The sequence below is a fragment of the Myotis lucifugus genome, unplaced genomic scaffold (genome assembly GCF_000147115.1).
Source record: "Myotis lucifugus unplaced genomic scaffold, Myoluc2.0 scaffold_540, whole genome shotgun sequence".
NCBI lineage: Eukaryota > Metazoa > Chordata > Mammalia > Chiroptera > Vespertilionidae > Myotis > Myotis lucifugus.
This window is the reverse complement of record NW_005871588.1, coordinates 321742-335483: the sequence shown is the minus strand read 5'-3', so window position 1 is coordinate 335483 and position 13742 is coordinate 321742. Positions and strand designations below refer to the sequence as shown.

Sequence of the window (13742 nt, the reverse complement as noted above, 5' to 3'; positions counted from 1 at the left end):
CGGCGTGGGGACATGGGGCAGGGCTGGGCACGGCGGGGCGAGGCGAGGGGCAAGGCTCCCCCGGCCGCCTGTGCAGGGGACTGAGCGCAGCCTCGTGTGGGCCCCTGCGTCTGAGTCCCGCGGAGCGGGGCCGCCATCTCTGAAGCTGGCCTCTGGCTCCAGCGTCCTCATCGTGAAGTGAGGATGGAGCCGGGCCAGGCCTGTGCAGGGCGGGGCTGGGCCCCCTGACAGGGGGGAGCTGGGCTGTGGGGAGAGGGGGGCAGTGAGGGCTTCAGCGTCAGGAATCTCCTCAGATGGAGCCACAGGGGCTCCCGAGGGGGTGTCGGGAGCAGAGGGAATGAGGGAGCGATGGGCCGAAGCCGACCTCCCTGCTCCTTCCGGCCCAGCCGCTGTGAGGGGAGGCTGGGCCGGGAGGGCCTCTCTGGGCTCCCGCAGGCGGCTCCGCAGTGCGCTCTGCTGTGTCCTGGGCGGCGGCCCCTCCCGCGTTCAGCTTCACGGGAGACTCCGCCTGAGAACCGGCGCAGCTGGGTGGGCTCCCCCAAAGGGCACCTCAGCGACACGTGTGTCAGAGACCGAAGGAGAGGGCCCCTGGGAGGAGGCGTGTTCTCGTCCGGGTTGGAGTCACTGTCCTTTCCCTGTGGAGATCCAGAAGTGGCCAGGCATGGTGGTCGGCTGGGCCACGTGGGCGGGCGTGGGCCGGGCTGGGCACGGCCCCGCAGCCTCAGTCAGCATCACTTCCCAGCCCTGGGCTCAGCTGAGTCATGGGGCTTCCCCGCGCTGAGTGAGGCCAGCACTTCCTGTGGTTCTGGGGAATTCTCCAGAACCTGTCAGAGGCAGGCTCTCGAGGAGCCGGGACCCTCCCTGAGAGTCTCCAGCTCCCTCTGCCCCCTGTGAGGGCTGCTCTGGGAGGTGGCTTTGGGTGCGACACCCCTGAGCCTGCGTGAAATTGACCCTGAGTGTCTGGAGACCACGGGGTTGAGGGCTTGGGAGGGATGAGCCCGGGCCACGGCCAGGCCTGCCCTGTAGCTCCGTGGCCCCTGCGGAGTGTGCTCGGTGGACAGTGGGCTCAGCCTCCTGCCCTGCTGACCTGTGATGGGGTGTGGCCTGGCCCCAGAGGAGGGTGGGCCTGGGGCACCTGTGACCGCAGCCCCTGGGTCTGGCTCCTTCCCCTCCGCTGCGCGTGACCGACACGCCTGTGACCGCGTCCTCTCTGTGCAGCCGGAACCTGCAGGCAGGGACGCCTCTGTCCAGGCTGCTGTTGAGAAGCTCCAGGAGGAAAACCGGCTGTTGAAGCAGAAGGTGACTCACGTGAGTGTCTGCCGTTCACTCGGGAAGAGCTCCGCAGGCCCTGCCCTCGGGCCCCTCTGGCTGACACACGTCCTGTGGTCCCACGCCCGCCAGTTCCCGTGTCCTTACAGGGGGCAGGAGTCACCATCCAGAGGCTCCCGAGGCCGGAAACGTCCACTTGTGTTTAAGGCGCTGCTTGTGCGGAGCGAGGAGAGGCCCCTCCGTTCCCGGGGACCCCTCCCTCGGCTCCGCCTCGCCCATCAGTAGCTTCCGGCTCAGTGGGCAGGAGAGCGGCCCTGCCAGCCGCTCACTGCACTTGCCCGCAGGTGGAAGACCTCAATGCCAAGTGGCAGCGCTATGATGCCAGCAGGGATGAGTATGTGCGGGAGCTGCGGGCCCAGCTGCGGGGGCTGCAGGCTCCCCAGCCCGAGGCGGAGCTGATGAGGAAGGAGATCGCCAGGCTCAACCGGCAGCTGGAGGAGAGAATCAGCGAGTGTGCGGGGGCCGCGAGGGAGCTGGCGGCGGTGCGGGAGCGGGCGCAGATGCTGGAGCAGCAGGTAGGAGGGGCAGGATAGGCGAGTCCCTCCCTGTGCAGCCTGTGATGGCTGAGGGCCTGCTCTCTTCAGGTCCTCGCCTACAAGGACGACTTCACGTCGGAGAGGGCGGATCGGGAGCGGGCGCAGAGCAGGATCCAGGAGCTGGAGGACGAGGTGGCGGCCCTGCGCCAGGCACGCAGACAGGTGGGTGTGAGGGTCGCCCCTGAGCGCTCAGGCCTCTCTCTCCTTCCCATGAACGCCAAGTCCTCTGTCTGCTCAGACCCGTTTCCCGCTCCGGCAGAGCCAGCCCTGGCACCTGGCACGGGCGTGGTGGTGGAGACCAGCCTCCTGTGGTCCTGTCTGCGGAGGAGGTTGGCGTGGGGTGTGACAGCAGGTGGCTGCCCCCGGGGCTGTCTGCCGCCGGTGCTCACTGCCATGCACCGGGGAGCACGCCCGTATCCAGGAAGGAGACCTGTGGCCCCAGGTGCCGCTTGGCCTCTGCTCCTCCTCCTGCCTCCTCTGTTCTCTTTTGGGCTCTGGGCCAAGTAGGAAGCAGGGCGAGGGTGGATGAGCCGAGACCAGCGTGGTGGCCTGCGGCACAGCCATTACATCCTCTGCCTTTTCTCCAGGACCCCCAAGAGCCAGGCTCCTGCCGGATCCGCACGGGGAGCAGAGCACCCAAGCCCGCAGAGACCAATGCTTCGGAGTTGGTGGTGCCTGGTGGCCAGAGGCCTGTGTCTGCACCCCAGGGCCTGGCCCCCCCTGCAGAGGGCGGGTGCCCCGGAGCTGCCCGGAGAGGCCAGGGGGACCTGCAGTGTCCACACTGCCTGCAGTGCTTCAGCGACGAGCAGGGCGAGGAGCTCTTCAGACACGTGGCCGAGTGCTGCCTGTGAGCCAGGCGGGGGACAGGCCGGTGCTCTCGGCCTGCGACAGTGGGACCCCGAGATGCGGGCGGAGGGTGCTCTGGCCTTCACCTTGGTCCCCCTCGGGCTGTGGAACAGAGGCTGGGCTTTGGGTCCTCAAGCTGTCAGGCCGGGGCCAGAGCAGGAGCTCACAGGCCAAGGTGATGGTCCCGCCCCCACCTGCACCTGGGACGTTGCATCTCGCGGGAATAGGGGGCTGCCCGAGGGAACCACATGTTGGGTCCCAGGGTGGAAGGGCACCCCAGGTTGGAGAGCCGAGCACTGCGGCCTCGGCAGGGCCATGAAATACACTGCGTTGCTTAGTGTCTGTCATATGTCCAGAGGTGAGAGCCATGTGCTTTGTAGCCACTTATTTTTATAATAAACGCGTTTGCTGCAGTGGCTGCTGAGGCTGCAGGGCGGGGCCTGGGGCGAGGGGCCCAGCAGCACTTCACCTGGGCAGGAGCCAGATCATCGGATGAGAGGCCTGCCTCCTGCTTGCCACCTCCCGGGGGACACCCTCTTCCCACTTCCCTTGAGGCAGGGACGGCGGCTGGGACAGCTGACTTCCGTCAGGGCTTCTGTTCCTCATATGCACAGGGGCGCGCGGCCCCACCTCTCCCTCTTCTCTCTCGGCTCCACTTCTGGCAGTTCCCACTCCGATGCCAGCGCGCTCTCGCCTGTGGGTCTGTCCAGGGTCCTTCTCATTTCTTTACAAGCTTCACTTGCACCTGTTTTGTATCTTCCACTCCTCCCTCCGCCTCCTGCTTTCTGGCGATTCCCCTGCAGACACAGAACTTGATTCCACATGCGCAGGCGCGTAGGTCCGAGGGGACGCCGCAGGTCTCCAGGGCTCTGTGCAGCCCCTCCTGTCTGCAACGCTGCCCCACAATTCCAGCCCCTCGGCCTCCCCAGGTGCCAGTCTCTGCTGCTTCCGCGGGCAGCCCCGCTGGGCCCTGTGTACTTCCTCTCTCAGTGCTGGGCCTGGAACGGCCCCATATGGACCCTCAAAAGACCCCAAATAGCCAAAGAACTCTTGAGAAACAACCAATTGGGAGGTGCCATGCTCTTTGATATCAAACTGTACTGCAAGGGTACGGTAACCAAAGCAGATCCGGGCCAGTGGAACAGCCAGCCAGGTAAATAAATCCTCGCTCAGGTGCGGTTACTTTCTGACACAGGAGGCGAGAACATACAGTGTCGTAAAGCCAATACATAAAGTAAATGGAAAAACTGGACCGATACATGCAAAAAAATGAAACTTTCTTACACCATATACAGAATAAGCAAGTGTAGCAGCTGAAATCATAAACTCCTAGAGCAGCGATTTTTAACCAGTGCGTCACAAGAATTTTTAAAACGCAATACCTGACCTCTTCCCCCTTAGATTGTCAAGTAAAAAAATGACACAGCCAACACAATAGCCGTCTGGTGAATGAACCAAAATGATACCCATTTTTTTGTCAGATGGGCAAAAAAAAAATACATTCTTTTATTTTAGTAATTAGTTTGTGTGCCACGAGAGGAAAAAGGTTGAACCGCTGACATACAAATAGGCATTGAGTTTTCTGACCTTGCTCTTAGCGATATCTTTTTGGATATGTCTCCTCAGGCAAAGGCTAAAAAAATAAACAAATGGAACTTCATCAAACCACAAAGTTTTGCACAGTGAAAAAACCAACAAAACAAAAAATCCTAACAAATGAGAGAAAACATTTGCCAATGATACAGCCAATGAGGGGTTAGTACCCAAAATGTATAAAGAACTCATATATGCCGAAACCGGTTTGGCTCAGTGGATAGAGCGTCGGCCTGCGGACTGAAAGGTCCCAGGTTCGATTCCGGTCAAGGGCATGTACCTGGGTTGCGGGCACATCCCCAGGAGGAGATGTGCAGGAGGCAGCTGATCGATGTTTCTCTCTCATCGATGTTTCTAACTCTATCTCTCTCCCTCTCTGTAAAAAATCAATAAAATATATTTAAAAAAAAAAAAAAAAGAACTCATACAACTTAACACCAAAAACCCACACCAATCCAATTAAACGTGGGCAAAGGAACTGAATAGACACTTCTCCAAAGAGGACGAATAGCCAAGAGACATATGAAAAAATGTTCAACATCACTATCACCAAAGAGATGCAAATTAAAACCATGAGGTGCCACCTCACAGCTGCCAGATGGCTACCATCAATACATCAATTCTTTCACCGCTGCGGCAGCAGCATGAGGATGCTCAGGCTTCAGAAGAGGCTTGCCTCCAGCGCCCTCCGCTGTGGCAAAAAGAAGGTCTGGTTGGACCCCATGAGACCCATGAAATCGTCAACGCCAACTCCTGGCAGCAGACTTGGAAGCTGATCAAAGACAGGCTGATCATCCGGAAGCCTGTGACTGTCCATTCCCGCAGGAAGGGCAGGCATATGGGCAGAGGTAAGGAAAGGGTACCGCCCATGCTCCAATGCCTGAGAAAGTGACCTGGATGAGAGGGTGAGGATTCTTCGCCGGCTACTCAGAAGATATTGTGAATCTAAGAAGATCGACCGCCACACGTACCACAGCCTGTACCTGAAAGTGAAGGGTAACGTGTTCAAAAACAAGCGGATGCTCATGGAACACATCCACAAGCTGAAGGCAGACAAGGCTCGCAAGAAGCTTCTGGCTGACCAGGCCGAGGCCCGCAGGTCTAAGACCAAGGAAGCCCACAAGCGCCGTGAAGAGCGGCTCCAGGCCAAGAAGGAGGAGATTGTCAAGACTCTGTCCAAGGAGGAAGAGACCAAGAAATAAAGCTTCACCTCTCTTACCTGTACGTAGTGGCAATTCCAAGGTTCAGTCATTCAATAAAAGCAGCCTTTATCTAAAAAAAAAATACAGAAAAAATATACATCAACCCAAGTGCTGGCGAGGACGTGGAGAAGGGAACCGTAGTGCTCTGCAGGTGGGAGTGCAGACTGGTGCAGCCACTGCGGAAAACAGTATCGAGTGTCCTCCAAAGATTAAAATTGGCCTGGCTGGTGTGGCTCAGGGGTTGAGCGTCGACCTGTGAAGCAGGAGGTCATGGTTCGATTCCCAGTCAGCGCACATGCCTGGGTTGTGGGCTTGATCCCCAGTGCGGGGCATGCAGGAGGCAGCCGATCAATAATTCTCTCTCATCACTGATGTTTCTATCCCTCGCTGAAATCAATAAAAATATATTTTAAAAAATTAAAAATGGAATTGCCTTATGACCCAGCGATTCCACTTCTGGGTATTTATATGAAGAAAACAAAAACCCTAATTAAAAAAGATAAACATACCCCATGTTTGGTGCCTGGGAAGCCCATTTTCAGCGCAGCTTTATCCACAATAATCAAGAAGTGGAATAAGCCTGGTCCATGGACAGACACGGTAGAGATGAGGGACATATGTGCGATGGGGTCCTACGTGTGCATAAGAGGAATGGAAGGTCACCATCTGCAGCAACACGGATGGACCGAGAGGGCACTCGGTGAAATACACTGAGGGGCCAGATTATTATGACCACCTGACCTTTGTAAGCAAATTAGCTATAATTTCGTGCTGAAGTTGCTAGAGGCCAGACCATTATAAATAGCGAAGCAGGTTGTTTACCACGACAGAAGTCATTTTTTTCTGAAGATGTGGGTAAAAAACTCGATTTAACAGCCTTTGAATGAGGGATATATTTGAACGTGAGTGGCCAGATTATTGACCACCCCATCAGTACTTCGTTGGGCCACCTTTTGCCTTCAATACTGCGGCGATTCTTCTTGGCATTGACTCCACGAGAGGTTGAAAGGTGATGCGAGGAATCTGACACCATGCCTGATGAATAGCACTGTCCAGTTCTGTGAGATTTGATGGTTGTGGAATCAGCTGCCTGGTGGCTCTTTTAACTTCGTCCCACAAATGCTCAATTGGATTGAGATCTGGTGATGGTGGGGGCCACCTAAGCAAGGTAAAGTTTCCCTCATGTTCTTGAAACCACTCCTGCACAATACGAGCACCATGGCAAGGCGCATTGTCTTGTTGGAAGAAGCCATCTCCATTGGGATACGCCATCAACATGATAGGATGAACCTGATCAGCAACGATACTTAGGTATGTTGTGCTATTCAGACGTTGTTCCACACGAATTAAAGGGCCCAAATCATGCCAGGAAAACATGCCCCAAACCATAACACTGCCCCCACCAGCTTGAAGGGTTGTACTCATGCATGTGGGGTGCACGCTTTCATGCTGTTTCCGCCCAATTCTCACTCTGCCAGCTGCATGATGCAACTGGAAACGTGATTCATCGGACCACATGACTTTTTCCCAATGCTCGACTGCCCAATCCTTGTGTTTCTGTGCGAATTGGAGACGTTTTATCTTGGTAACTGCAGACATCAAAGGTGTTCGAACAGACCTTCGGCTTCCATATCCCATACGATGCAGTGTACGGCTAATTTGCCTATAAACGTCAGGTGGTCATAATAATCTGGCCACTCAGTGTAAGTGAGGCAGACAGGCAAGCACCATGAGCTCACGCACACGGAATCTAAAGAACACAACCAACCAACCAACAAACAAGACACACAGAACAGACTGACGGGGGGATGTACATAAAAATAATACATTTAAAAAGTAAAATTACTAGCTGAGGAAAAGATCAAAACCTCTCCGTGTGACGGGCTCCTGGCGTGGCACTTCAGGGCAGCTGGGCTTCCACGCGGTCACGTGGCCCCGAACCAGCATTGCAGGGCACAGGCGAAGCTGCAAAACAAGAGCCGCCTCCAGGCAGGAAGCTGGGCCTCAGACCCGCTCCCACCCTCCCAGAGGGGACACTGCCCTGTGCTGCCCCTGCTCAGACACGGCCTCAGGCCCTGGCCAGTTGGCTCGCCTGGTTGGAGCATCATCCGTTCACCACAAGGTTTCCGGTTGATTCCGTCAGGGCACATACTCAGAGTGTGTGCAGGTTCCATCCAGCCGGTAGTGGGGGAAGGCAACCCATCGATGTCTCTGTCGCCCCCTCCCTTCCGCTCTCTTTCAACACCAATGGGGAAATGCCCTGAGGTGAGGGTTAACAACAGCAAATGCTCCCACCGCGCACAGGATGCCAGGGTGGAGTCTGAGGCCCCCAGGTGTCCCTGCGCGGACGCCAACGGCACCGACACTTCAGGCGGCCTGTGTCCCCCTCTGCAGGGTCCTCCCGGGAGCCACGCGCCACCTGAACTAACAAGCCCCTTGGCCACACTGGCTCCTGCCTGCCCTGCTCCCTCAGCTACTGCCCACCCTCGCGCCCTGCAGCCAGTCCCAGCCTCCCTGCCCCATGCCTCGGCTACTCTTCCCCTCCCCGCTCCATGCTGGTTCTGGGGCTCTGACCCTCTGTCTGCCCTCGTTCCGCGGTGGACTTAGCCTGTGTGAGGCCTATGCGACTGACCACAGCCCTCAGGATGGCAGCACCGTCCCTCTCGGAGCTCAGGCCGGAGCCCGAGTCCTTGCCTCCTCTCCTTCTCCACCTGCACCCTGTCCCTCTGGCAGGAAGCCTTGTGGGCTCAGAACCCTCGAGGCCAGAACACTCCAGGCCGGCCCACCTCCCCTTTCCCCGGCTCAGAGCCCGCCAGGCAGCTGCACAGAAGCAGGGCCTCGCAGGTTTTCCCAAGACGCAGTGGGAGCCATGGAGTGTTCTAGGAGAGTGGCAGCTCTACGAGCGCTTTCTGAAAACTGCCTGAGACCTCAGAAGGGACCAAGCTGGGCTTCCTTTTTTCATTTTAAATACTATTCACGTTCCTGGCTTACACCCCACTTGGTATTTGCAGTTTTTCATCACAACCCCCACAAAGCTAGATGGGCACCTGCCTCCAAGGCCATGTGTCGCCCCGGCCGACGGACCCTGCTCCTCTGCTCCACCTCCGTCAGCCCACAGGTGTGAAGGTGATGGCTTCCCCGCACCCCTCTGGGTATGGGCCGCCCACTGCCTCTCTAGCACTTACCACTTCTGGTTGAACTCTGTCCTGGGGCCTGGGCCCGGATGGTGAGGGAACCCTGAGCTGCCACGTAGGGTGGTGGCCCAAGGCCCCTGGAGGGGGCAGCCGCCCGCACACCCAGCCCCGCCCACTCCCATCACCCCCAGCAGAAAGCAAGCAGACGAGGTCTCCTACTGTACTAATGTATTCCATCTTTCAAAAAGAAAGACATGATTTTAATATTACTTAACAATATGTTAAAAAGTAGCCAGGCAGGCCTCCGTGTTAATACAGTCGTACACTCTAACAGACTGGGTGGTGAGTACTGGGTGGGTTTGCTTTTGAACGTTCTCACTCGGCAGGGGTCGTACACAAGCTGGCTACAAGTCAGGGGTCGGACACAAACAGCGCAACGTGTACACTCTGAACAGTAGATTGTGGAGATCGGAGCGCGCCTGCCCCGCCCGCCCGCCCATCTCGGGTGGGAGCTGAGTGAGGGCGTCACCCAGGGGGACAGATGACAGGACAGGGTGAGATGCAGGGGCCACGGAGCCACGTGGATGATGCAAACTCGTCTCTGGCCAAGGCCCAGGCCTCGGGGGCCACGGTGGCGGAAGAAGTGGCGGGAGCTACTGTCCAACCCGAGGGCACAGAGCTACGATCAGAGGCTCACAGACGACACGCACACAAGCTAACAGGGCGGGCGGGCGGCACGTCCTCGGGCTGGGTCCCAGGCGCCGTGGCCCCCGGCAAGGCCTGGCGAGCTCCCGTGCGCCCCTCTCCGGCGATCCTCGCTCAGTGGGCAGCAAAGGTGGCCTTTTTCAAGCTGAAGTTGGACCAGTTGATGGACAGTCTTTGTCGGGTCTGCCTGGCGGAATCCAAGCAGAATCTGGAAGACAAAACACGAGTCACCGGAGCTGGAGCTGCCCGGGCTCAGCGCGGCCCCACGCCTTGCCGCCCGGCCGCACCTGGTCCCCGTCCGTGTTATCCTTTCCACCTGCCCTGCAGGGAAGCTGCCACGGAGGTTCTGATGAGCCCGTCTGGCACCCGGGGCCCCGCAGCCCCAGGGCCTCTGTGCTACCACCAGCCCCTGGGACGGGGCGCTGTGCTGCTGCCCTTCTCAATGAGCGACACCGGGGATGCCAGCCTGCCCTCGCTTAGCCCCAAGTTCACAGGCGCGAGTGACTTGAAAGGAGACCTTTCACAGCCCCACTGTCGCTGCCTCTGGGCCTCGGGACAGCGAGGGCCAGGAGGGCCACAGCCTCCGCCCTCCTGCTCCGATCACACAGCATCTGCGAGGACCACGGGTGCCACCTGCTCCCGTAACAATGGGCAAGCCTGGCACTCAGGGAAGGAAGGACATTTCCTTCACCTTTCCAGCTCCAATCTGGGTGGCAGAAATCTGAACGAACCTGAAAATGATTATATTGTTGCCAGGTGTCTGGCAGGTAAAATGAGTGTTTGCTGACACTCTGGTTAATTGTCCAAGCGCAGCACCTGCAGCCCACGCCCGTCCAGGGAGGGAGGCCTGTGCCGTCGCAGAACCCGGCTCTCCTCGCCACAGCTGCAGACCCGCGCTGGTGAGGCACCTTTCACCTCGAGAGCTCCCCCTTCTGCCCCTCCTGTCTCCCTCGACGCTGGCAAGTCCTCTGATAGCCCGTGCCCCGCCCCACAGCAGCCAGGACGCTCACCTGCGCTGCCCCTGCCCTCAGAGAACAGCTCCGCCCCGAACCCAGGCCAGGCCCCTATGACCTGGCGGGTCCTGCTGACACCCTGCTCCCCTCCCCCTGTGCTCCAGACCAGTCACTTTGCCCCTGAGGCTGTGGGAGCAGACACTGGGCTCCGCTCGTAGGATTCCGGGTCTGGGAGCCACCCCAGTTCCCAGGTGATGCTGTGGCCCTGACCCTTTGGGAACCACTGCTGTAAACCAGTCTGCACACCTGGGGGAGGGGAGACGTGGACGCGAGTGAGAGTAAGAGTGAGGGTGAGAGTGAGGAGGTCCGTGTGTGCCGGGCCTCACATGCGGGAAAGCTGCCGTCAGAGCTGCGGGGCCACGGCGGGGCCTGCGGGAGCCAGACAGCCGCTGCCGCTCACCTTTTGAAATATTCCACTTCCCTCTCCGTCTCATCCATGTCCACACTGTCCAGGTCGATATCTTTAGGCAGAAAGACATCATCTGTGAAATAAAGAGGCAAGTCGAATTGTAAGAGCAGGCATCTGAACAGAGCAGAACTTTGATTTTATTAAATTGAAACAACTTCACAAACTAAAACTTGCTGGCGGGCAATCCTGAGCGGCGCCATTAACTTGGGTCTCCATGACGGGAGGCCCGAGGGGTCCTGAGCCCTCCGCCCAGAGGCTGTCCAAGTCCTTGCTGGAGGGAGGCAGGCGGGGCAGGAAGGCCCCGTGGGGAGACAGCACTGTCCCTTCTGGGCCCCTCACAGGAGGAGGGCAGGAGGCCCGGGACCCAGCAGTGGCTCTGGGATTCGGTTTATAAGTGCAGCACCCGGCCTTCACCAGGAAACCCCAGGCGGCCCCACCCGACAGCAGGGCTCTTTCACGAGGCCCCGTCCCGGGCCCGCCGCGGCCTGAGCCGGAGTTAGGGGACAGCAGGCCGCGTGGCTCAGGCACAGCCTCAGCACCAGGCCGGTGAGGCGAGGCTCAACCCTGCAGGCCTCAGCCGGGACCATGTGCTGGAGGCTAATAAAAAGGGGCTCCCTTTCTTCCTATCACTTGACAGGAGCATGACCAAGGCGTGGCTCACGTGCAGAACAGCCGCTAACACTTGCGATGGCGCACAGCACGGGGAGTGCCTCCACACCTGCGAGCTCACAGGAACCCCCTGAAAAGCTTCCCCTAAGGACCTAAGGACGCACATGACCACAGGACCACACCCCCTCCCCGTCTGGCTCTCCCTCCCCTGTCCCACACCTCTGGCCTCCAGGGTCTCTGTGCTTTCAACCACACCTGGATCCCACACCACCAAACCCCCAGCCTACCTGGACCTCCATCCTGAGCTCTGTCCCTAGAGCGCCTCCCCTGTGCATCCGCCCTTCAAGCATCTGACCCCCCGCGGGCACCACCGCACCCCTTGGCTGCTGCAAGCCACCTCCTTCCTCACTCTCAAGTCAGACCTTGTGCCTGGCCAGCAAGTTCTGGCAAGTTCCTCATGAGCCCCACCGCCCCCACAGCTACTGCTTGGGTGCTGGCCCCCAGGCTCCCGCGTCTGAGTCTCCACCAGGGCCTGGCCTGCATGGCTTCATTTTCATGACACTTCACCACAAGTCTCATCGCAGCCACCCTGCTTCCGTGGCCAATCAAAAAGTTACAAAATGAACCAATCATGTATGCAGATCTCTATGTAAATAAATTAGAAAATCTAGTTTAAAAGGGTAATTTACTACGGATATGCAGTTCACCAAAATTAACCTCATTAGAGACAGAAATACTAACTAGACCAATTTCCAGAGGAAAGCAAGTATTATCAAGGACTCCCCCAGAAGCATGAGCCCCCGAGGCTGCACAGGAGACCCCCCGCCCCCCGTCCTCCAGGCCGGGCCGGGCATGCAGGCGAGTGTTCTGGGCACTGACACTGACAGCCACCGACACGAGCGGGCACTGCTCTCTCAGCACAGACTCCCCCGATTTACCGAGCGAGCTGCCGGCTCTGTCTCCCTTCTTCTTCCGGCTCTTCTTGCTCTTGCCGCGGGGCTGTGGGGAGTCGGCCGGCACCGGCTTGCTGCTGTGCGCGGGCTCGCCGGGGCAGGCGGGCTCCGAGGGGCCTGGGCTGGCCTTCCCCTCCTTGACGTGGTTCAGCTGCTTCTTGTTGTTGTTGTTGCTGTTGGCTTTCCTGTCCTCTCGCTTCTGCTCCGCCAGGGAAGTGAGGTCGAGCACTTTCGCCTTTGGCTCAGTCTGAGGCCGGGGTCTGGGCTGGCTCTCGGAGGCTCTGGGGGGCTCCACGGGCCTCCTGCCAGCCTCGCTGCCGGCCTTCCCGGCCTGTTTTGGCTTTTGTTTGCCAGTCCCCTCCTTGTGTTGATGCATTATGTCCAGGAGAAAGGACAGCGGCTCCTGCTGCTTCCCCACGACCCCCTCGGGCAGGAGGAGCTTGGAGTCCCTGTTGTCCCCGGGCTCCGCCTCCGGCCCGGGGTCAGCCTCCGGCCCAGGCTCTGTGTGGTTGGCGTGTCTGCACGGGGAGTGCGGTGAGGTTTCTGGTTCTTCGTTCTGCTCGAGGGAGCCGTTGTGCATGTGCACAGGGTTAGGCAGGGACTCTGCTGCCGCCTGCAAAGCCCCTGCCAGCATGCTCAGCTTGGGGCAGTCCTTACTCGGCCGCTCCTTCTTCTTCTTCTTCACGGCGCGCAGCTTCTGGAGCTCCTGCAGCCGCTGCAGCTCCGCCGTGAGCCGCTCCTCCTCCTGCTCCTGCTGCCTCTGCTCCTCGCGGACATGCTCGTGCTCCCGGGCCCTGGCCTCCGCCTCCAGGCGCGCCTTCTCCTCCAGCTGCCAGGCGAAAAGAGAAGGCTGTCTGAGACATCAGTAAGCAATTTGAAAAATTAACACATAATGGGAAAAGTAAGAATTAAAAAATGAATCATATAGTAAAGAATAGAAACCCTGCCTGGTCAGCGTGGCTCAGTGGTTGATCATTGTCCCATGTACCAAGAGGCCACCGGTTTGATTTCCCAGTCAGGCACATGCCCAAGTTGCGGGTTTAGTCCCCAGTAGGAGGCGTGCAGGAGGCAGCCAATCAATGTTTCTCTCTCGTCGATGTTTCTATCTTTCTCTCCCTCCCTCTCTCTCTAAAACCAATAAAGACATTTTTTAAAAAGTTAAAAAAATCCCTAACCCGTTTGGCTCAGTGGATACAGCATCGGCCTAGGGACTGAAGGGTCCCAGGTTTGATTCTGGTCAAGGGCATGTACCTTGGTTGCGGGTACATCCCCAGTAGGGGGTGTGCAGGAGGCAGCTGATCAATGTTTCTAACTCTCTATCACTCTCTGTAAAAAAAATCAATAAAACATATTAAAAAAAAAGTTTAAAAAAAGAATATAAAACAAAAGGGCTATAATAAGCCAAAAGCTCTT

At 58.3% G+C, this 13742-nt stretch overlaps 2 protein-coding genes and 1 pseudogene across 9 annotated transcripts in view; 2 read left to right on the top strand and 1 right to left on the bottom strand.

Annotated features, from left to right (window-relative positions):
• The first annotated feature begins 114 nt into the window (after positions 1 to 114).
• TNIP2 (TNFAIP3 interacting protein 2) lies at positions 115 to 3124 on the top strand. The gene is made up of 5 exons (XM_014446471.2): positions 115 to 177; positions 1219 to 1308; positions 1614 to 1844; positions 1914 to 2027; positions 2453 to 3124. The coding sequence occupies exons 3-5, from the start codon at positions 1728 to 1730 to the stop codon at positions 2714 to 2716; spliced, it is 495 nt and encodes a 164-aa protein (XP_014301957.2). The 5' UTR covers positions 115 to 177; positions 1219 to 1308; positions 1614 to 1727; the 3' UTR covers positions 2717 to 3124.
• Positions 3125 to 3264: 140 nt separating this feature from the next.
• On the top strand, positions 3265 to 5528 carry LOC102417346 (annotated as a pseudogene).
• Positions 5529 to 8853: 3325 nt separating this feature from the next.
• FAM193A (family with sequence similarity 193 member A) overlaps positions 8854 to 13742 on the bottom strand; it is a 121120-nt gene continuing 116231 nt past the window's right edge. For all 8 annotated transcript variants that reach the window (XM_023745395.1, XM_023745397.1, XM_023745396.1 and 5 more), the window contains 3 exons: positions 12315 to 13158; positions 10759 to 10840; positions 8854 to 9553 (listed from right to left, as the gene is read on the bottom strand). In XM_023745395.1, coding sequence (XP_023601163.1) covers positions 9460 to 9553; positions 10759 to 10840; positions 12315 to 13158 — 1020 coding nt within the window. In that variant the 3' untranslated portion in view covers positions 8854 to 9459. The remainder of the gene's footprint in view (positions 9554 to 10758; positions 10841 to 12314; positions 13159 to 13742) is intronic.